The sequence below is a fragment of the Miniopterus natalensis genome, chromosome 6, assembly GCF_054644295.1.
Source record: "Miniopterus natalensis isolate mMinNat1 chromosome 6, mMinNat1.hap1, whole genome shotgun sequence".
Lineage (NCBI taxonomy): Eukaryota > Metazoa > Chordata > Mammalia > Chiroptera > Miniopteridae > Miniopterus > Miniopterus natalensis.
This window is the reverse complement of record NC_142086.1, coordinates 57,066,536-57,091,168: the sequence shown is the minus strand read 5'-3', so window position 1 is coordinate 57,091,168 and position 24,633 is coordinate 57,066,536. Positions and strand designations below refer to the sequence as shown.

At 40.4% G+C, this 24,633-nt stretch overlaps 1 protein-coding gene across 1 annotated transcript in view; it reads right to left on the bottom strand.

Annotated features, from left to right (window-relative positions):
• DCUN1D1 (defective in cullin neddylation 1 domain containing 1) overlaps positions 1-17,643 on the bottom strand; it is a 30,107-nt gene extending 12,464 nt beyond the window's left edge. Inside the window, exons 1-4 of the mRNA XM_087818289.1 lie at positions 17,541-17,643; positions 6,164-6,380; positions 4,397-4,565; positions 2,101-2,231 (exon numbers count right to left, since the gene is read on the bottom strand). Coding sequence (XP_087674415.1) covers positions 2,101-2,231; positions 4,397-4,565; positions 6,164-6,380; positions 17,541-17,543 — 520 coding nt within the window. The 5' untranslated portion in view covers positions 17,544-17,643. The remainder of the gene's footprint in view (positions 1-2,100; positions 2,232-4,396; positions 4,566-6,163; positions 6,381-17,540) is intronic.
• Between the last annotated feature and the right edge of the window lie 6,990 nt (positions 17,644-24,633).

Here is a 24,633-nt window from a genome sequence, read left to right as displayed (position 1 = left end):
CAACTAATTTTCAGAACTTCATCTTGTAAAACAAAAACTCTATACCCACTAAACAATATTACATTTTTCTTAAATGCAATACTTACTAGATAAAAGAATAAATGTTAATTTTTAAATCTAATGCTTCTACATAACCTTCTCAATTTTTTCTGTAATCTAAAATTCCAATTTACCATGATATTAACATATCCAATAGCTATAAAAGTTTTATTTTGCTTTATTTTCACCATACAATAAAAACTAAGATTCACTATCAAAACTATATATTTACCCCAAAATATCATTTATTTTTTACTCCAGAAGGGCTAGGGATATAACTAAGAAACAGATTCAGCCCCTTTAAATCATTAATATTCACAACATTTTGCTTAATCTTACCAAAATATTGTGCTATATTTCTAAACATATTAACAAAAATAATTCTTTTAGTATATACGTATAAATTAAAGACTTTAATTGGTTTTTATTTGTAGAAAGGAAAAGGAAACTAGAAATAACAGCCCAGTTAACTGGTGGCCACATACAGAAAATAGAGAAACCAACCCTAGGTATACAAATTTATTTTGTCTGCAAAATGAGATATTTTTCTGTAAGAATATCCAATCTAAATTGAAGAATCAGTTGGAAATGGGGCTTCATTATTTAGAATTCTGCTTTACAGATATTTTGTAAATTTTTAATCAGTGTCATGTGTGGTCACCCTTTAAGGCCAATTTCCCTGTACAGATGTTCCACATTCACCCTACCTCACTAGCTCTCAATCACTTCTTCAGTCTACTCTCTATTCACATTTCCTTTTCTCAAAGCTTTCCCTCGCCCAATCTAAAATAGAAAGGATTAGTACAAGAGGCCCATAATAGCCTCTCCAACTACTGTGTATTCAAAATCAAAAACAAACTCACTTCAATCATTGGGTAACTTATTTAACCTACCTGAGCCTCAGTTTCCTTATCTGCAAAGTAAGGATAAAAAATGGCTAGCACTCTATTATTATGTACCTGAACGCGGCAGGTGGTGCATTACTGAATGAAAGAATGAATAGCTTCATAAAGTTGTTAAACATTAAATGTGGCAGTGTATGTAAAGTACTTAGCACAATGCCAGACATACTGAAAGCTTATGTTAAATGGAAGTTACTGCCATCATCAAAATCTTCAGTGCATCCCCACTGCCCACAAATTCCAATTTAAACCTTTCTGTCCTGTGTTTAAAAGAAGCCTGTGGTTACTAAGCCTTAATGTGTTTCACCAATTTAATATCCAAACAAGCATTCCCACGAAAATCAAGTCAACATTTTCTGGCTTCCACAAAGCCAAGTTTATTTCTCAAGCTTCAAACCCTCATTCATAACTATCCTCTCATTGGAACATCTTTTAGCTTCCCTTGCCCAGCCAAAGCAAACCCTTTAGTTCACACCCCATCTTGCCCAGGAAGCATGTCCCAACCATTCCTGCTTTTACTCATTTCTACTTTTATCTAAAACCCTCACACACATTATATTATCTGCTACTGTCCAATCTTTCTGAGATAACTGTAATTACACTGTAGCTTTTATAAAAGTTCCACATCCCCTAACCATCCCCAAATCAAATGTATAGATATTACATATAGTATAGAATGATCGAAACTGTTAACAGTAGTTATTTCAGGATAAAATTATGAATGCTAATCATCTTTTTTATTCTTTCTTATGATTTTCAAATAAACCACTCTATGATTCAGAATCCTACAATGCTATTCTACAGATCCACAGTGAAATAACTTATGATCTGAAATCCTACAGTATCTTCTGGGAAGTAAACAAATGTACATACATATGTCAGGGGAATTTTAACAGCTATTTATTTTCTGTACAGTTCTTTAAAATAAAATAAAAAACAGTGGTTTACATGTCGTATCCAGGGTAACCAACCCTATTATTGAATGTGCTCAGTATTTTTTGAGTAACCAGAAGTTCATTGTTTCTTGTTGTTTTTCAGAAACTGGTATTTTCATATTTTATGCTCAAAACACATAACTTTTTATTACAAAACAGAAGTGCCACTGTCAATGTATTTGAATGTATTTGAAACACCAAATATAATTTTTAAAAATTCTTACCTAATCCTTTTTGTCCTGGATTCTTTGCAAAATTAAAAGTAAACTGGTAAAAATCCTTAAATCGTCCTGGTTCTTTCAATTCTTGTTCCATCTTGGGTATCTGGGCCTTTAGTTTTTCTATGCTGTCACATCTACATTGTAAAATTAAGTTTATAAAAGATAAACTTTTTCACTATAAATGAAGGAATTAACTTATTCTTATGATAGCTTATATTTCATAAAACTTTTTAAAAGTCAGATAACTGAAATTTCTCTTTTTATATTACATAAACAAGTACGAGTTTAGTTGTTGGAAGAAAAGGCCTGGAGTGATTAAACAGAAGTAATTACTATTTTTAAAAGAAATGGGCTATTACTTTTAATTACATAATTCACTAGGCTATTAACACACCTGAAATGTAGAAGTCAGCTGACATGAACAGATGAGAATGTATACTAATCATCAACAATCACCAGTTTAAACACTAGCTTTCAAACTAACTGAAAGCATAGTCTTACTTAGGTGAGAATGCATTCCTCTTGAAAAGTTATTTTGTTATATACAAAGTATAATAAGTATCAGCTGAGCCCCCTACCATCTGCAACTGAAGTTAGCTCAGATCCACAGTAAGCTTTTTGCACATTTTGCAAAGCATTCAACTTCTACGGAGTTGAAAGGGTCCAAGTACCACATAATGGCCTTAAGGTAGAAATATTCTATTTCTTATAGATTCCACAAAACCAATCATTCCACTTTTTCTTCTCATCTTTTTGCTTTTATTTTCCTTCCATGTTCTTTATGGCACTTCCCAGATCAATGTTTGTAAATTAAAATTTTGATTTGGAAGTTCATCACATTGTACATAAATTCAGTTTCAAAGGAAAAAAAAAAAAAGTGAGCTCTAATGACATGTCCTAGCATAGAAAACTGTAGCAAGTAACAGAATGGGGCTGGCTTTGGCTGTAGAACACAGTGTCTAGGCCAGTTATTAATTGTATTGCCTTTCAACTTTAAACCCACTCTTCCTTGCCCTAAACTGTGACCATCTGTTGTGGACTATAAATTGTGAGATTTTATTTTTTTGCCAGTTGGCTCACTGTTAGGTTCTACTAATAGAGGGCAATGAAAGGCTGAAAGAGGAAGAAGGAACTTCTCTTATCCCAGTTTGTTTTCTGCAGAGAGCAAGGGTTTCAGTGTTCTGGAGGGTCCCAGCAGTGTTTACCAATGGTGGCAACTCATGGGGCCCCACAACAAGTAGCCTCTGGCGAGTTTCTTCAGAGCTGCCGGCCAGGCGGCATCACAGGCACCGTGCCCTCTCCTCCGACATCCCTGCGGGGATTTGTTCAGTTTCTAGGTTCCCTGCTTGTTCAGCTCTAGGGGTGGTGGCAGCTTCTTGCAATTGCCACCTCTGTTATACCTCAAAGCTTTCTTTTACCCCTTTTACATAATAAACCAATTTTTTAAATTTGCCCTATTCAAAGTACTGATATGTTTTTGTGTCTTATCTGGATCCTGACTGATTACAATGTCCCTCAGGCTCAAAGTCAGAATGCCTGGGTTCAAATTCTGGCTCTAATCCTGCCTAATTCTTGTTCTCTGTACCTCAGTTTCCTCGTCTCTAAAATGGGGATTAAACACTTCTCTCAGACACAGTTATTGTGAAGAGGTAGGTGAAGTACTTACTTAGCATAGCTCCTGAAATACAATAAAATGTTCAACAAATGTTAGCCATTATATTCAATAGTCACCCACAGAAAACAAAGGGCAGCCTGTTACCTATCCACAGACTGAACACTTTTGCAGCCTCATTAAATACAGACAACTAGAGGCCATAGGTAAAACCTCTACCAGTGACTTTTCAATCTATTTATCCCAAGACATTTAAGCTAATCAGCTGTCAAGATAAAACTGAACAAAAAGTTAGTAACTTCTAAGATTTTAAATTCTAGGAATTTGTTTATAAATTCATAATTTGACGACTTACATTATGAAATAACTTAAAACATGCTCATATGACTATCTTGTTAAATATTAGAGCATAGTAACTTATTTTAATACTGGAGAACCTCCCTTAGATACAAATGATGTAAGTACAATGCAAATGGAACAGGCTGTATTAACTATACAGATAGCTTGACAAACCCAGAAAGCTGGTTAACATGGGAAGGAATTAGCATACTAGCCAATTTCTATTTATAACAATGCTTGTGGGCCAATAAATTTATAAATTTACATTTAAAAATTCGTAACATAATTCAGCTCCACAGTAATTCTCATAGTAATGTGCCTACTTTCCTTTGATAATCATATACTCACCCTAATTCTGTCATGCCATCCATGAACTCTTGTTTGGAGAACTCGCACTGTGTTGCTGCTCTGAACTTCCACGCAATGATCAACACACTAATGCTGGCTGGATCGAGTGCCAGGTCATCACAGAACTGCTGTATACCGTCTATTCCAATTTTATTTTCATCTTGAGGATCTTTACAAATAACAATGCAATATTAAATTAATGCTATACTTTATTATGCTATTCCAAAAACAAAAAAGGGTAATGCTTTATGTTCCATTAAAAAATGATCTCAATAGACCAAAGACATAAAGCAATATTACTAATATTTTCCCCCTGTAATATTCAAAGCCACTTTGCCCTCAAAATAGCACTCTTAAGATGAACACGAGATGCTGGGCGGTGGAGGGAGCCTAATATTACGGTGACAGAAGATGGTTTGACTTTGGGTGGTGGACACACAATGCAATATATGGATCATGTATCATAGAAATGTACAGTTGAAACCTGTAAGATCCTAGTAACCAATAAAAGATGGATTCACACTTCATACCACATACTAACATAAACTCAAAAAAAAAAAAAAAAGATGAACAGGAACATATACAGGGTGGCAGGGTGGGGCAAAAGTAAGTAGACAGTTGTGAGAATGCAAAACAGAGTTCATTCTTGTATTATTATTAATTACTGTATTATTTTCCATAAGAACTGAAAACTTACTTCTGCCCCACCCTGTATATACAGATGGGCACTTGATTTTTAAAAGTCTCATTTATTTGTATGAAAAATGTCCCATACACATTAAAAAAAACAGACATTCCTATACAGGGATAAAGGAATTTTACTGAGCCTATCCTTAATTTAAGTGGGCATTCTAAATTAACAGTATTATATACAGAAATTCTTTTTTCCCTTAAAACAAAGCCCATTCTACCACAGCAATCACTTCTTCAGAGTATCAGAAAAAACATCAACTCAGCAATTCAATCCTAATCTCAACAATATAAAATATCTGTTGTTCAAATTAAAGAAAAAACACCAACTATCAATATTTACTTATCAGACCGCAAAACTGTTAATGACAAGTGCAAGGAGAAAGAGGCACTCATACACTGCTGCATGTGTGCTTCACTAACATCTCTAGCAATAAATAGAAAAAAATTAAAATTAAAAAAAAGGTGACTTTTCTGATGTGGGGCATAAGTGATGCATAAAATATCCCATTTTTGAAAAAAATTTTAAACTCTGCATACATATTTCTGCATAAACATGAAAGACATGACAGGATCCACGCCAGATTAAATACTGGTTCCCTCAAGAGAATAAATAAGGAAAGATGGGAGAAACTTAACTTTTTATTTATCCATCCATTATGTATTGTTTAAATATTCTAAAGCATATATTACTTTTAAGTTCTTTAAAGGTTATTGAAATTATCATGAAGGTTTTCTTAAAATCAGTTCAGCTGAGTTTTATTAAGTGGGGGGGGGGGGACAGGCCCCTAGCCCCTATTCTCAAATTCGATCACAGGGGAGGAAATAAAGAGGCTAAGAAAAAATTTAAGTGGAAAGAGTAAAATAATTTATCTTAACTCTCTTGAAATAACTCTCTTGAAATAATTCTAAGATCTACAGAGTTCTGTTGAGATATCCACCCACATCATACATTCCATGTACTATACATATATATACAAGTACCTACACTAATATTCTGTATATTATTTCTCATGAGTAGCATGTAACTTTGAAACATCTGGTTCAAAATATTTAAAGTTACAAGTAAACACTCACCTTTGTATCTACTGTATAGTTGTTCTAACTTCTTCCTGTCCAATGATCCTTTTACACTCTCTCGTATATAAAGTTCAGGATTTTGGAAAAAATTATCTGTTGCAACATCTAACTTCCAGTCATTTTGAGACAGGCAACTTACTGCTGTTTTTTCACTAGATTGTGTGAAGATCATAAACTGACGAACTTTATCCTTCTGCGATGATTTCAACTTGTTCTATTAAAACCAGAAAATAAACTGAAACACTATGTAAAAATCACAGAAAACTAAGTATTTCTATATGCCTGACCAATCATTCTCAGCAATACTTTTTCCTCATAAAATATTAAAACATTGTAGCTCAAGATTTATTTTCGATCTACTATTAATCAGAAAGACAAATTTTTTAAAAATCTAAAACACAAAATTTAGTATCATTTTTGAAAAGAGACTAGGACATAGGCAAAGGAAGTTCAACCATCTTGCATCTCTTCTAAAAGTGGATCCTGAGAGCATGTATAAAGGCTGTAGAAGGGAAGTACAGCTCCTCTCAAAACCTTGACCAAGCACAAAGTTCTAAAGGGGTGCACACATAAGGACGGGGGAGACAGTACCTAGCCAGCCAGAACAGTCAACCGGCCCTGGCCAACACGAGATGGACAATGTTTGCTGCAGCCCTAAAGCCCACTATAAAAGACAAGGTACAATTCTCCTCCCACCCCCACCCCTTGTTTTCTTGCTATTTTTAGCAAATGTGAGGAAGCAGCAGAATATGAGTACCCTACATTTTTCCTGGTGGTGTTCAGGAACCAAGATAATTATCGACAGAACTTCATATTTTCATTTAAATCAGAAGCCCTAAAATATGAACAAGTACCATGCATCCCTCCAACCAAGGTAAACAGGATTCTCCCTCTTTCCCCCTGAAAGAATCGCCTCTTCCCCTTAGCCTGAGCCAAGTATAGCCTCTCTCCAAAAAGCCTCTCTACCGGAATAACCTCTTCCTACTTGCCTTATGTTGATCCTGAGTTATTTCTCATCTGACCAGAACCCTACGCAAAACGAAGCAGGGCAATGAGGCCCTGCACTCTCCCCCGCTGCCCAGGACCATGCTCTCCCTCCCCTCCCACCCAAGCTAGAGGCCTGTGGAATGTCAGCCTCCCCACTGCTCTTCTCCCTCACAAGCCCTAATACCCTCCCCTCAGCAAAATATCTGGGTTCGCCCTGGCCACCGTGGCTCGGTTGGTTGGAGCGTCTTCCCCGGACACCAAAAGGTTGCAGATTCAATCCGTTTCTCTTTCCTTTTCCCTTTCTCTTTCTCTCTGTCTCTCTCCCCCTTCCTCTCTCTCCCTCTAAAAAAAAAAATCAATTTAAAAAAAGCATACAACAATTAGGGTTCTTTCTGAGCTACTACAGCAAATGGAGGGAAAAAAAGCATGTGCCTATGACATACATTATAGATACAGTGTTTCTGTGGCATAAGCAACACGTCTGAGAAACCCAGAATCTTTGATCTGGCCCAAACTGACAGATCACAACCCTCAACGCCAACTGTACAGATGAGAAAACAGACCCGGAAGGTCAAGGAATTTGTTCAAAAATTACCCAGGTTATTATTACTGGAAATGGGACAAGAACAGAGGTATCTCATGAACTGAGGGTTAGTAATCTTTACATAAACCACACTACTTGCTGTACAGATTTATAAGCCTTTTGAAATTTTTAGGAAAAAGACTACCACAGACATATTTCCACTTACCACAAAGTAAAAATAACGCTATACAAAATCAAACTCGAAAAACATTTATGCCCTGGAGTCTGGCCTGCCAGCCACACTCTTTCCTGTGCAAGTATGCTATTGTCTAGGATTACAGATTAGGGTCAACCTCTGGCCCTAGCTGGTTTGCTCAGTGGTTAGAGCACTGGCCCATGGACTGAGGGTCTCGGGTTCGGTTCCAGCCAAGGGCACCTAAATTGGTTGCAGGCTCAATCCCAGCCCTGGTCGGGGCAAGTGTGGCAGGCAACCAATCAATCTGTCTCTCTCGAATGGACGTTACCGATGTCCGCCTGTCCCTCCCTCCCTCCCTCTCTCTCTCTGAAAAGCAATGGAAAACCTATCCTCAGGTGAGAATTAAAAACAAACAAACAAAAAACAGCATCTCAACCTCTACTCATTGAAGTGGGGAAACTATAAATCCACCAGCCTTCTGTTACCTCACTAGGAGCTACCACCTCCGGACACCAGGAACCCGTCCTATCAGACACCACCTCTCCTAAAGGTCTACAATTCTTCCCTTTTGAAAAGTATCCCCTCAAGACTTATTATTCAATTGCAACAAACCCACAATGAAATCAAATCCCAAGGAAGATAAATATACTGAAAGGAAACCACTCTGATTTCAACTTTTGTTAGTAGGAAGTATTCTGCAGATTTGCACGCCTTTCTCCATGGAGGGGAATGGTGTACTGACACGTTTTCATCCTTCTTTGAGGGACAGGGAAGCACCTGAGGGTCACTAAGTCATCAGTGACCCCTGTATACTGTTGCATAAGGTGTTGGACAGTAACCAAGAAGTATCACTACAGGACACATCTTGGAAATTACTTTTTAATTAAACCTGATACTTCTTTTGTATAACTTTTTCCCCATTCTCCTAATTGCTGTTGGAGACAGCAAAACAATCCGGATTATTTGGGATTTTACCATACAGTATTAAATCCAGGGCACTGTTCCCTGAAACTTGAATCACTTCTGTTGAAGAAGTACAGCTTAAGTCAATTCTGCCAAAAAGAGCCATTCACTCTCCTAATGACTTTCTGTCACAGCAAGGTATTAGAAAATTGGGGGAACAAGGTTTAAAAAAAAATCATCTTACCCACACAAACTAACAACATGATACAAGTGAATCACTTAATTCCAGGTCATATGTGAAAAAAAGTATATCCAATAAATAATGTCTATGTATATGCAAATATAAACTATTTTAACTGGTTTAAATTTCCAGTATATGGGCAATGTAAATTTATTTTAAGAAAAAGGGCTGCAACTACCCATTTCCAACACCATAAAAGCTAATGAGTGATACCTGGCAGAGAACTGATAGTATGGGTTCCAGCGAGGCCAAGTAGTAATAACCAATCCCATTCCTGCAAAGTCTGGCCAGTACCCCCTTGAACTTACCACACATATCTACTCTCTGTGCCTAGGGTAAATCTGGACACTTGTCTCCTGCTGAGGGGATGTACTCGGTTCTGCGGCGCAGAGTAAAGCTGCAGTGGACTACACCGACCCGCTCTGTCCCCAAGCCTACTTAGGAGAGCTTAACACGCCTACCCCCTTTTCCGCGGCCATATGGGGACACCAGGCAAGGTGTTTTGAAAGTATGGCAACAAAGGCTTAAATTTTCATCAACGTAAGGAGGAGAAAAAGGGTATCTAGCCAGCAAAGAATTAGTTCATAGGGGATGAGGGGAAAGATAGGAAACTGAAGTGGAAGAAAAACAGATGGATTTTTTCTATTTCTACAATAAACCCAGGGGGAATCTTCCTAAGACCAAAAACCTAAGACAACTGCAATGATTCAGCACTCAACTGCAGTATATGCCCTTTACTTTAAGACCGACAGGAACTAGAGTGGTCACTAAATACAATTAGGCAATACAATATTCAGTACTCACACGTGAAAACTATCTGGATATCATCAAATTTTCAAGGAAACTCAATAGTGTAATTTGTGAATTATAGTTTGTACATATTCAATATGTAAATTGTACAAAATACAGGATACATTGATTATTTTTTATTTTAGCAAAAAAAAGGGGGGGAAGGAAGGAGGAGAAGCAGCGAGCATCAGAGATAGAGAAAGGAAACAAGGAGGAAAGAAATGCTGTCTCTTATAATAGAAATGCTCTCTTATAACTGTATCGAAGATCACCAACATTAGAAGTGCAACCATAATCTGGACAGTAAAAAGCACTTATTTGCTCATCTTTCCAAAATAAAATAAAATAAAATGGTTGTCAACACATATTATTTAATAATTAAACTATCACATGCTTGCAATTTTTTTCACCCAAGAAATGTAAAAATAACATTTAAAGTAATAGATTATCTAGGAAAAAAATCAAATACTTTGAATGTAGACAAGAACCTTGTAAGCTGTCAAGTATATTTTACCACTGAATCTACAAAGTGTATTGGGATAAAATAGAGACTCAGAAAGGCTCTATGTTTGTAAAAAAGAATGATCACAAAGTTAAATTCCTCATATAAGTATTTCTCAAGAAAAACAATGAACATGGGAAATGATTTTCTATTTAACTAAGTCCTAACAATTTCAAATGAAATAATTTTAATGGGTAAGATATATTTTGAAGCAAAAAATTAAGACCCATTTTATTATTTCTATTAGTCCAAATTTTCATTTTTTTCACCCTTAAGTTTCAAATTCAGTCTGAATTCCAGAAAGACACCAAAGCCTTTATATTTTTAAAGGAATTAATTTTCTGACTCAATTCTAGTTATCTCAGGAGTTGATGAATACAGCTCACAAAAGGCAACATTTTAAAAATCAAAACACTGTAATGATCACCCATAATTCTCACTAAAAGCTCTGAATGTTGGTTCTCTCTGTACTTACCATACGATTAACAGTTTAACTTCATCTGAAACTTAAGAGCTAGTTTAAGTCCAGAAAATCATACTTTCCATACGTGATACATAGTATTCAGTATATAAAGCCAAATGTTACAATATCCCAAACCATTCATCTACAAAAAGCCTTCCCAGGGATTACAGGTCTGAAGTCAAAAGTGCAGGAAAAATCAATTCAACTAACGAGACTATTCACCTCTAGAGAGGGCTTTCACCTTCGAGCAAAGTTCTCCAAGAAAGCCAGGCTAAGAATCTAAGAATAGCTAGAAATCCTCTTCCCTTCTACCTGCACAAGGAGGCAGTATATGATTAGTGAAGAGTGCAGATTCTCAAGCCAGACAGGCAGGATTTTAATCCTACCTGTGCCTCTTAATTGCTGTGTGACTTTGGGACAATTACTTAATCTCTGATCTCTGTGTGCTTCAGTTTCTTCATCTGTAAACAGGGTGTGAAGGTTACATTAATTAATTCAGGTTAAACTCTCAGAACTGTAACTAGCACATAGTAAGTACTCTTTACAACTCCATGACTCAAAGAAGAATACTCCAGAGAAAAAAGTAATTCTGTCTAAATGGTAAAGAAAGAAGAGCCATAATCAGAAAACTAGCAGCTAACATTTATTTGAGCTCCTACTGTGTGCCAACTTTTCAAGGTGGTTATCACTGATTCCACTTTACCAATAAGGAAACCAAGCCTCAGAGCTCAAATATCCAGACGACAGACTTGTCTAAAAAGTAGCAGAGGCTGGTGCCTAACTTCAAGCCATGGTCTTTCCATTTATTCTATCTACATCAAGTAAAAGAGAAAAAAAAGGGCAAAAGTGCAACCACTAACTATGTGTGTGCTGGAGGCGAACTGTGAGCAATATTTCTTCTCATATTTTTATGGAAAAGTTAAATAAGTAATCAATTGACCTTTCCCCTTTCAAATGTAAACAATCTGCATTCTGACTAAAATTTTCTCAGTAAGCACTCCCTCACAACCATACTAAAAACGCTAATTCAGGGATGGAACTTCCCTTTAGAGTTTGTTGGGAGGGAGAGGGAGGGGAAAAGGGGGGGTGGATTATTTTTAAGTAATTCAACTGGAAGAAAAATGAGTTTGTAGTCCTGTCTTTGTTTTTTTGTAAAAAAAAAATGACCATAATCTATAGCTTTAAACATACTGAGGTGGCAATGAGGGGGCAATGAAAGTCAGAGTTTCCTTTTCCAATGAGAAGACTTGAAACCCAGAGGAAAATACAAACACATGTACAGGTTATGGCCAGAAAATACAAACAAATGTGTACAATTTTAAATATTAAGCAAAACAAAACCCTCCATATTATTTTAAATGGTAATCTGCAGTTTAGAATCATTGCTTATGGTTAGGCCTGTGGCTCTTATCACCCGTCTGTAAACTTCCTGCCCTCTGAAGGACAGTTAAAGGAACTCTTCTTTAAGAGGTGCAACAGCACCATTACAGCAAGTCCAAAAGGGAATATACTATACAATTATTATACCCGATGATGATTTACACACTGGCAATTCACCTGAAAAAATATTTCAGGAAGTGTACTTGTAAGATGCAAACTAGTTTTGTATGTTCTTAAAAATGACTTTTCTCACAGGTTTTAAAAAATTGTTGTTAATGGAAATTTAATGGATTTTCTTTTCCCCAACCACAGAATGATTATTCAAAAGATGACTAAAACTGTAAGTGGAATGTTTTCATTTTGGTTTAGAGAAAAATTTTGACTATTAAAAAGTTATTTTTGCTAATTCCCGATTATCTACCACAATAGGATAAAAATTACCTCTCCTTAAAATACTTGTGTTAGCTACCATATTTCAGCTGGTTCTCCCAAACTTACTGCCTCAACTTACAATAAGAAGTCAAGGTAGCTAATTTAAATCTGCTTCTCCTCTCCATACACATCTTTTCTTTAAAAAAAAAAAATTTTTTTTAAATCAAACTACAAAAAAGTTACTAACAAAAAAATAATTAAATGAGATTTTTAAGTTCCATAGTTAAAGAACTTATAATGATTAGCACTCAACAGTCATGCAATATTTGTTTCATAAAGAGAATAAATGATCCTTGAAAAATGAAATCTCCTAACTCTAAGACTTAGTAACTACTCAAATCCTAAATCCAGAAATACCAGAATCCCATGAATAATAAATAAGCACTCTAAATGTTTACTGAAATGAAAAACATAACTAAGGGATGGGCCACGCCAACTTATCTCTGTCGCTGCACACTGTTCACTGTTCAGTGTCGAGGGCTCAGCAGCGCAATGCAAGTGCTTTCCTCAAGTTCTTTAGAAAACCCTTTACAAGTAAATCTCTTAAATTTTTACAATGCAAACAAGTAGCCTAATCACTGATTAGGTACTAATTATATAAATGGGTTCAAGATAGTGGTAAAAGATTCTTCAGTGGCATTTTTGCCCCTTCTGTTCTGGCTGTTTCTTAGGTGGGGGGTATACACCTAAAGTGACCAGGCAGACCAGATAGTCAGCAGGTTCCTCAAGAGCTTGTTTGTGCCCACAAAGCAACTGAATCCTATTTGGAACTATTTCTCTTCGTCAAATGTCATGGCTAACACTATCACAACTTGAACACCACATACTGAAACTGAAAAGGGGCCTTTCTCACAGGTTTTCATTATGCTGGACCCAGCCTAGGAGGCCATACTCAAAGCAGCCACTGGACTCAAATGAGCTCAGCTGTTTTAAAACTTAAAAACAAAGCCACTACAACGAGTTAATTTTACATTCAACTTTTTTATTGTATGTACCAAAAGAGTTTTAATTTTTCAACTACTTAAATGTTTAAATCAAATAACTTGATTATATATAGAAAAGAAATTATTCAATGTAAGGAAGAAATCAGAATGAAACTAATCAAAAATTCCAGACCTATACCAAAAGGGTGCTTGCTGTGTCTGCTTGTTTGTTTTGTTTTTTTGTTTTGTTTTCAGAGGAGGGATAAAGTGTGTAACAAAAGACCACGCTTCTAATCCCTTTAGAAGCTTGTGGCTAGTATGTGCTCTGCCACATACTAGCTCTTTATCCTGGTCACATCATTTAGAACCAATAAACATTCATTTCCACATATGTTAAGAGGAAGCAGCAATACCGATTATCTCACAAATTGGAGTGGGGAGTAAAAAAATAAGTGGTAAATTGACAGGCAGACACTATGTTCTCAATAAATGTTAATATCTTACTTTCTCCCCAATGGCCCAGTTCTCTGCAAGTGGCCATTAAACGATATACAAACTACTAGAACATACTCAAAAGCAATCTATGAAAGAGATTTGTTGTGATGCTTTAACTAGGTACACTCGACGGCCAACTAGTTTTTATTGAGTACTGGACAACCATCTTAAACAGAATTCAAAACTTGGAGAAGCTGCATGGTAAAGAAAACTATAATATGGGTTTTGTCTTTAAAAACTGCTTTAAAAATTATTATAATGTTGCAATGGGACACTATGGGACAGCAGAAACAAGGTCCATCATAACACTCAGAATCCTTCAGTGGCTTCCCATTTCTCTTGGAATAAAAACCCAATATCCTTTCAACACCCACGAATCTGCTCCAATGCCCAGCATGCCCTTCTCACCCATACAAACCGCTCCAGCGACTGGTCTCAACCTTCCTCAGATCCCTTCGCACCGTATTTCTGTATGTCTGACTCCTTCATCTCCTAGCCTGCTCAAAAGTCACCTTGCCAGTGGTGAAGACCATTTTGCAACCCCACTTCCACTGTGCCCCAGAACTCCCAATCCCCTCCCTAGCGGGGCTTTTCTCCCATAGCACTTAAAACCTTCTAACATAGGAAGAAAAAGATATACTATGTTTATTATTTGTCTCTTCAGACTAAAATGTAACCCTCACCAGAGCAGTGAAAGAAACAAAATATATATACCCATATCCCCAGTGCCTAGAACAATGCCTGGCACATAATAGGTATTAATAAATAATTACCAAAGTGAATTAAGGCCTTCCTTTAATTTATATATATATATAACATATATGTAATTTATATATATATATACACATATATATATACACACAAAAGAACGTGAAACAAGTTCTTAAGAGACAATCTTAAGCAGGACTACATTCATTTGGATTTATAAACTGGTAATTATTCAAAATACAATCTTACATTTCAAAGTCCACACGTTTAAAAAAACACATTAAAAATATTAACATCATTAATCATTAATTTGAATTTTGTTACTTAAAATATTCATCAATAATACTTGGGTTTTCATGTTTAAATGAGTAACATATTTTATTTTCAAATCCAATTTTCAACTGTTTCTCCAGATTTCATGTGAGTCAGATGATTGCATGTATCACAAATACTGGGGGAAATAGTAAACCAGGAGAAAATAGTTTCAGTTCTGCAACAAACAATTTTGCAACCTTGAACCTCAAAACCTCCTTGATCCTCAATTTCTCCTACTGTAAAAGGGAAGAGGGGTAAATAAGATGATCTCTGGAGCCATTCCAGGTCTAAAAATTCTATGATGCTGTGAATTAAAAATGTAGTGGGTTACAGTCTACACACTTCTCACACCTCTAAGAGAAATCATTATAGCCAAAATTAGAAATCATCAAACTCAATCCTGTCATCTTACAAATAAGAAAACCCAGAACTTTTGAACACTTTTTGGAATTATTTTTAAAGTTATCTGAACAATTTTTTCTTCTACAAAATATTTCAGGTTATCCCATCATTTAAGCTTGGCCCAGAATTGTCAATAACACATGTTCTAGCAATGGGCTGCACTACACACACACACACACACACACACACACACAAAATTAACGTGAGCCCAAAAATTATATCAAGAAACAAGTATAAGAACTTCATAATAAAAAATTTCTTAACCAGAAAATTCTAGGGCCTAACTTTTATTAGGGCCCATGTGAATTTAGTTTCTAAACTAACAAGAGCATATGAAGACAATTCTAGTGACATGATCTGAGTTCAGTCACAGAAAGTGTTTTAAATTAGTAATATCTTGTTACTACTGATATAATTAGATGAGCTAGGGCTAAATCCCAAAACTAGCTACTTAATAGTAACAAAAGGATAGAAGCTTACAAGCTCCAATCCAAGCTGATCTCGCCTATGAACCACATGAAGCCTGAATTCCTGAACAGGTGATGAACATTATCAAGACCTTGGATTCCACAGGATGCTGCTGACTGGGAGCCTACTAAGAACAGAACACATTTCCATGCTCTCTCAGTATTTACCAGGGAGTTACATTACATCTCACTACTTTAGGCTTACTAACTCATCTACATGCCAAGAGCCTGGAAATTTTAGAAGTAATGTCTATGACAGTCAGAATACTTAAGAAATCAGAAACTGCTTAGATGCCCTAGTGGACCTTTGAAAGCTGTAATATCAATCCCAACAATGACCTGTACTTTATGGCAAAGTTTTCTTACAAACGGTGAATTTTTATGGAACTTACCAGAGAATATAAATCTTAAATATATGGCAAACTAAACCACGTATCTATACCTGACAGCAAAATTTTGCCAAGTTGGAGGCTGGGGCTAGAAAAGTGTCATTCTGCAGAAATAAGAACAACTGAAAACAGAAAGACACTGGGGCATTCCCTACACACACACACACACACACACACGCACACACACACACACACACACGCGCACACACGCGCGCACGCTCCTCAAAGAGGCCTTTATGTGGCCCATGAGCCAACGGACAACAATATCATTTTTACTGTCTGTTCATACAGAAACCTGCACGGAATTCAACTCATGCTCAGACTAATGCCAAACATCGCTTCTGAAAAACAACAAAAAAAGAGTCCAACAGAGTCAGGTACATAATCACCAAAATGTAAACATAACTTGACGACCACGTAAAACATGTTTTCCCCCCAAACAAAAAAAAAAGGAGAGGAGACTAACTTGACAAACTGTTCTTTAAAAATCACAAATGGTGTTTTTAACTGGCGTAATAAAGCACTTACTCCTCCCACCCCGAGGAAATAAAATATGCGCCCAAAAGGTCGCAAGTCCGCGTCGCCCCGTTTTATGAAACCCGAGCAGGTTGCACTTCCGCGCCCCCCGCCCCGCCGCCGGCGCCCCGCGCGCCCCGCGGGAAGTGAGGACCGTCTCCCCGCCCGGCCGGGCAACTCCTGCGGCGCCGGGCGCCGCGAGGGGACGGGGCGCAGGGCGCCGGTCCCCCGCCCGACCCCACTGCCCGCGGACTCGGGGCGCCGCAGCCGGCGCGGGGGAGGCGCGGGAGCCCCGGGAAAGTCCTTCCTTCCCCCGGCGGGCGGAGGGAGAAGCCCCGGCTGCGGGGCGGGGGGGCAGCCTCCGCACCCGGAACCCCGGACCCGGTGCCCGGTCCCCGGCCAGACACAATGGGGCGGCGAGGGCACCGGGCGGCCGCGGGCCGTTGCCCCCCCTCCCCCCGCCCAACGCCTCCCCCGCCCGCGCCCGGCCCGGGCCGGGGGCCCCGGAGGCCGCTCCCCGCGCCCCCAACTCCCCGGGGCTCCCGACTAGGCCCGGCGGCGCTCCGCCTCCTCGGCGCTCGCGTAGCGGCGGCGCCGGGCGGGAAGGGGCGCAGGAGGGCGGGCGGGCGGCGCGGAGCCCCCGGGCGGCGGGACCGGCCGCGGGCCGCGGCTCGGGCGGGGGCGGCCGCGGGCGGCGGGCCGGGCGGGGTGCGCGGCGGCGGCGGGCGGCCGCGGAGCCTCACCATGTTGGTGTCCTCCAGGCCTCTCCCCTCCTCCTCCGGCTCCGCAGCGAATGGACGGCGGCGGCGGCGGCGGCTCCTCTCACGGGCTCGCCGGGCTCCCGCTCATGCGCAGTGCGGGGCGGCCCGGCGCGGCCCGCGGAGGCAGCCCGGGGCCGGGAGGCGGAGGGGCGGGCGGGCGGCGGGAGCCCCGCGCGGGGTTCCCGGGGGCGCGGGGCACCCGGCGGGGGCGCGGGGGCGGCGCACGCCCTCCGCGCGCCGACATCCTCCCTCCGCGCCCGGCGGCCTCGGGCGGGAGGGGCCGCCGGACACCCCCTCCGCGCCCCGCGCGCTCCTCCCGCCGTCCGAGCGCCCGGCCGCGTCCCCCCGGCCCCGGGAGGCGCGAGCGGGCCCCGTAACGTGGGCTGCAGGGGGCGACTGGAAGGCACAGGGCTGAGGCGCGGGATCCAGGCGGACCGCCCCGTCGGCCGGCAGGTCCCCGTCGCCCTGCGCCCCCGCTCCGGCACCGGGACTGCGCGGGGGCCCCGCGTGCACCCGCTGGAGGCGGCCTGAGCCGGGCCCCGCGGGCGCCGTCACGCCTTGGGGCGCACCGCGCGGGGCGGAGGCGGGTTCCAGCGGGGGCCGCGCGCAGGACCCGCGCGCCCGGCCGGTGGCGGAAGTCGCGGCGCCCGCGCCGCTGTGGCTCCGAGCCTGCGTCTGGCGCAGCCTCCGGTAAGCTCGGGGCGGCCCTCCGGGCGGCGGGCGGGCCAGCGGACCTGCTCTGGGCTCTGACCCGGAGGCTGAGGGTACCGGGCTTCGGAGCCGGGGCGAGCGGGCGGGCGTGCCGGGCAACGCGAAGGACCCTTTGGGGTGTCCCCTGCCCTGAAGACACGGACTGCCCTGAAGACACGGACTGCCCTGGAGAGATGAGACCTTTCACACACGAAGGGAGGAAGGAAATGAAAGAAAGAATAAAGCAAACATCAGAAAACCACAACTAAGAATCAGCCAAAAGCTAATGTGTTTCAGAACAGAAGCAACCTGAGTGCAGGCGTCACCACCCTCACCTCTAACGCCCTTTCCCTCCGACACCGGCACAAGCTACCGGAGCAACCCCTAACTTCAGGACTTTGAAGTTCTTATCTAAGCCACAGAGCTTTGACCACACCTGGGGCCTCCTGATGCTTCCTGGGGCCGGCCACGTGCCTACCAAGACAGACCCCTGGTCAACACAGACACATCCATCCTCCCCTCCGGTCTGCAGTGGCCACGGACTGATAACGCGCCAGGCTCCCTGCTAGGCTCTAGGAAACCAGCTCCGGGAAGACAAACCAGATCCGCCTCCGGCAGCAGGCCTGGAGCTGGACCACATCCACGATGTTCTCCAGGAATTTACCTAGCCTTTGACCTGAAATGGCAACTGCACCTAGCGTCTTAATGAAGAAATTCACTGTCTCTCTTTCCCTGCACTGTTATATTTCACTGAGGAAATACCTCATGGTTTTCTTAAGCTTTCACCTAATTGCCAACTCCAGTGGGCAGTTCTTAGATATTCTATTCGACCTCTCTCCTACACTGAAACACTTCCTCAAGTGTCCTCCACATCATTTTCCGTGGCCCACTGTCTTCCACATTTCCTCCTTCCCCTGCAGCCGCTCTCCTTTGCTGACCCAGCTCTCATTGGCCCTTTAATGCTGGGTTTTCCAGAACCATCCCTGAATCTCTTCCTGCATATAGCCTGTGTCATGCTCTCACTCACATTCCCACAATGTCAACTGCTACCTTTTTATCCAAGGAGTCCTAAATCTTGACTTCTGGTTCCTGAGTGGCAGGTCTAAACACTAAATTTGGTCATTCCAGAGGCCCGTCAATCTTGACAAATCCAAAACCTTATCCCCTAAACCTGCTTTTCCTCCTGTCTTTTTACCAGAGCATCCAAACTAGACATCTAAGAGTCATCTACAAATTCTTCCACCTCATCCCCCTTAATCTAAATGGTCACCAAGATTCAATTTTACCTCCTAAATAACTTTGAATGTGCACTCTACCCTCCCCATCCCTCAGCTAAGCCTTTACCATATCTCTTCTTATCAGTAGCCTCTTGACTAATCTTCTGGCCTCTACTCTTTCCCCACCTCTTTAGAGTTGTCTTTCTATAATACAAATCTGAATTTGTTCCCTAAACTACTCCAGTAGCTTCATGAGCATGAGCCTCTATGGTGAGGCCTATAAGGCTCTCTCCCCATAATCTGTCCACTCACCTTGCCATTTCCCACCACCTTCCATATAAATGTACCTCATATGTCAGTTTTAACAATCCAGGCCTGCCCTACTCCTTCGTGTCTCCTTGCATTCTCTCACTCTGCTATCCCTGGTATACTCACTAACACTGACCGAGGGCTTTCCATGTACTGTGCACTAATTTAAACCCATGATACGTACTAATGCACAGAATCCTCACTTCAGTCCTCTGAGCTATACCCAGTGATTATGGCTCTTCTGCAGAGAAGGACTCTAAAGCACAGGAGGTTAAATAACATGCCTAAGTTTCCTCCGGTGGTATGTAGTAGAGCTGGGATTCAAACCCAGATAGTGTGGCTACAGAGTCTATTCTCTTAACCACCACACTGTATTTCCTACCAAGACCTCATACTCAACTCCAAGACTGTCTTCTCTGTGATTGTCTCCTGACCTCAGTCCTGGATTCCAGCACTTCTGTGACACCTTATATATACTTCTACTGCACGTATGACATGACAATCATCTGCCTACATGACCACCTTCCCAGCCAGACTGTGTGTGTGCTGTTCACATGAGTTCCACACATCTTCAAGTTTTCAGTGTCAAAGTGAGTGCCTGGCATATATTTCACATATATGTGCTGCATGGTAATGGTTGGATAAATTAAAAGAAAGAAGATATTTATCCGATGTCTGTCCATTTGCCTTAAAACTATGCCTATATTGTTTGTTATGTTAATGAAATGTGTGTCCTCCTTGGCAGATGTATATTATACCATATGGTCAGATGGTAAATGTAGTAGCAACTGTATCCATTACTGCACTTCCAAGCTACAGTACTGAATGTGAAATGGAAACTTATTTTTCAATCACTGTTACTGAGTGAAAGATATTTGTTAAAATTGTCCTGATTATTTTTAAAATGAAAAAATCCTGAAGATAAAGCATAAATTACGAGATTTGTTTAAATAAAGGATATTCATTAACATGTTCATAGTACTTTTTTTGTCATGAATTTTCAAATAGTTAAGGCTTTGAGGTTGTTTTAAGCACAGAACTTGTAAAGATTATTTTCTGTAGTGACAATCTCAATACAACAATAAGAAATAAGATGGAAGTTTCTAACTAAAATCCACTATCCTCATTCTCCCTCTCCCTGTAAATAGGTATACAGATATAGATATACATATGTACATCTATATATACACATATATGTGTACATATGTATATATAGAAAGCTCATTCACACACATTCACTGTGTACCTCTAGCTGCATAAACAAATTAGTATAGAGTATTTGTAGATAGTGTAATTTTTCAAGGTAAAACATGCAACTATTCAAAAATAACTGTTGCCTCAGATCCTTAAAAATTCATTTTAGGCTAAATACATTCGCTGATAAAATTGTCGCAAATTTGTTTAAGGAAATGTATAAAATCAAGAATTCCATACTTTAAAAATCTGTCTTTTAGCAAAGAGAAAGAGCAAAAGGAATCTGAAAAGACAGATTGCTAACATTTCTGGTAGTTCATCTAGCTAAAATTAAGCCTGTAACAGTTCAAAGGCACTAGTCTGGGGTGCACAGCCACCACCTTCCCACACTTAACTTGGCTGGACTCAGTTTTGCCCAACATTTACATAAATGTGCTTATCAAATTCAAGTGCGCCTAGTTATAAATATGTAAGAGTAAAAATGTTAAAAGGGTGAAGCCAGGAGACAGGAGTAGGCCTCAGGGTCAGGGATGGGCCCAGTGGAGCTGCAGGAAGTCTAATGTGAGAGCCATAGTCCCAAATTCATGCCAAACTCACCAGAATAGTGGAAGCCTTTTGGCTCTCCCCCTCCTGACAAGCATTCCCGGTGAAGCCGAAGAAACGACTGACTGCCTGGGACTTTCTCCCCCACATTCTGAACCATTTGAAGAGGAATCCTTAATCAGGACAAAGGGATAAACCTCAAGGACCGTCCCTAGGAAACTGGGCACCATTGTCCTCTTCACACAAAAAGGCCAACAAAAGCAGTAGTCCAGCGGGTCACCTTCTAAATAGGAAGATGGGAATATTTACCAGAGCCAGTCTGTCACCTCAAGGTACATGTGGGTCTGTTGGTTTTAGCTGCTCCACACTCATGGTAGAGGAATGGACTTGCGGTAACAGCTAAGATTGGAGGGCCAGCGATGGGAAACCATGACCATCACTGATGATGTCACAATGTCCCACTGTCCTAAGGTGTCCATCTCGGCCTCCCTGCCCAGCCCAGTTTTGTCCCTCCTACATGAGACTGTGGCTCAGCCTGGTGTCTGTCTTGGACGGCTCTGACCAGTTGCAAAGAGTGAATCCATTGAAATCGTGGTGGCTGAGACCGTTGTACAAGCAGAACACAGACGATTCAGTAGTACTCTAGAATCCAGGCTGTCTGTCCCTGCAGACTTCTAGTATCCTCACCAAGGCAGTTTCTACTGATGATGACAGAGAAAATGCTGGTATTGAATCAGTACCTTGCTTTTCTCTCTTTATTCAGAGGGTAGTGCGTAAGGTGTGAGATTTCTCTGGGACTCAGTATTCTCAATTACAAAATGAGGTTACATTGTAATAAGCTTCTATTAAACCCTAACTTTATTTGATTTTATGCTGGTAGGCTATTATGAGCTGTCCTCAAAGATCAGGAAAGCATAGCTTGTCTCATTCATTCGCTCGTTCGTTCATTCAAGTGCACGAAGCACCTAAACAAGCACTGTCTGACAAATATAATGCAAGCCACAATGTGAGACACATATGAAATTTAAAATTTTCTAGTAGTGACATTTAAAAAGTAAAAAGAAACATGCTTCACTTGTTTTTAATATTTAACCTAAGATGTTGAAAATACCAGCATTTCAACATGTACTCAATATAAAATATTATTCAGATATCTTACATTCTTTTCTTTCATAGCAAGTCTTTGAAATTTGATATGCATTTTATACTTAAAGTACATCTTCATTTGGACTAGTCACATTTCAAGTGCTCAGTGGCCATATATGGTCATGGCTATTCTGTTGGCCAGCACAGGCCTGGGCAGTGGCTGGCCTGGAGTAGATATTCAACAAATGAGAGTAATAAGTACTCTTACTTCCAGGAAATAAATGAAAACCTGAAATATCTATATATAACCAATAGTATACATAAAAATATTTAGCATTTGGGAAGCTAACATAGCTCAGTTGGGGGAGACATATATCTGGGATACATGTTTTCAGTGTGTATAACAAACTAGGAAAGTTACCAGTGCAAATTTGTCTACCAGGCACCAATAATTTGTCTGACCATGATGTCTTCCTGTTAAGTGTGATTTCTGCACAAGAATTTTTCAATCAAAATAAGACATATAAAACACTGAAACACATTCCAAATACACTTTAGAGTTTTGAGATGTGGTTTTTGTTTTTTCCCCAGGGTTATCCAGTAAATAAGTAGATGGCATTTTTTCCATTTATTTAAGATATGTCATCCTTTTCAAAGAAATTATATGAGATGGATGAAGAGAGAACGGTTTGGTTAAAGGAAATGTTTCTGTGAAAATCTTGTGAAAATTTTAAAAAGTTAATACCAGGGTCCTGTTAGCCTATAGCACTGTGAAAGAGAAAAACAAAACTAGCAAAATGCTAATATTATGAGATTACCGTTTTGAGAGTACATACACAGAAAAAAGAACTCAATGAAAGAATCTAATTGTGAAGCCCAAACGGGTTAATCTGTTGTTGGAGATCAGGGAGAACCCCTCAGGACATTTGAGAAAGGAGATGATTAGGCAAAGTTCTTCCGAGATAAAATGTGACATGGACACTCTTAATTCACCAAAAGTGAAAGAAAGGAAAATGTTGTGGCTATAGATCGCCACTTCAAAATATACTAACAAATGTTGGAAAATTTAAAGAGGTCTCTTGATTTTGTTGACAACCTGACCCAGAAGAAGGGTGTGTGGGATGGGGGTTGGACGGGGAGGAAGGAGCCTGCAGGTCCATGGTCAGGCCTGACAGGTGAGCTCTGGGGAGGCTTGGTGACAGCACAATCAGCAGATCAGGTCTGGCTGGAAAGAATAGCCAGAGGGAGGGGTCAAGAGAGAGGAAGGGATTATTTTCATTCCTGATGGATGGCATATAGCCCTACAGAGTAACAATGCAGCTGTGAAATGCGTAAAAAAACACCTCACTTAGGCTGGGCACGTGTGACAGGGCCACATACCTTGGGTATTGAAATGTGCGTGTGGCTCAGAGCCCAGGTTCTTAGTACACCACTTTAGAGCCAGGTGTTTGTTTATTTGGTTGATTTTGAAAAGAGTCTTAAGATTTGATGCCAATCCTTCAGATGGATAGTTTCTCAAAGGCAATAATAAATAGTATTGAGTCAATCATGAAGTCACTGCAGTTGAAATTTTTTGTGTGCAATGTGGCCTCTACATTATTTGAAGTTCAGATCCTTTGTTATTTTCTTTTTACATGTGTTGTCTTCTTTGAGCCTCAATTCCTCTGACTGGAAATTTTGGATTAGATAAATTTTTGATTTGCTTCCAACTTCAAATGTAAGCTTTCCTCAAAATTCCAGGAAGTATGCCCGGGCTGGTGTGGCTCAGTTGGTTGAGTGTCTTCCGGGGCACGAAAAGTTTTCCAGTTCGGTTGCCGATCGAAGTTTTGCTCTCATATCGATGTTTTTCTCTCTCTCCCTCTCCCTTTTCCTCTCTAAAAATCAATAAAAGTATTTATTTTAAAAACTCCAGAAAGTATAATTGTTCTCACTCACTCATCTATTTCAACATTCATTGAACACCTGTGGATGACTACATGTCAGCAGCAGTGTGAAACACTAGGAATACAATGAAAGAACCAAATCGTCCCAGCACC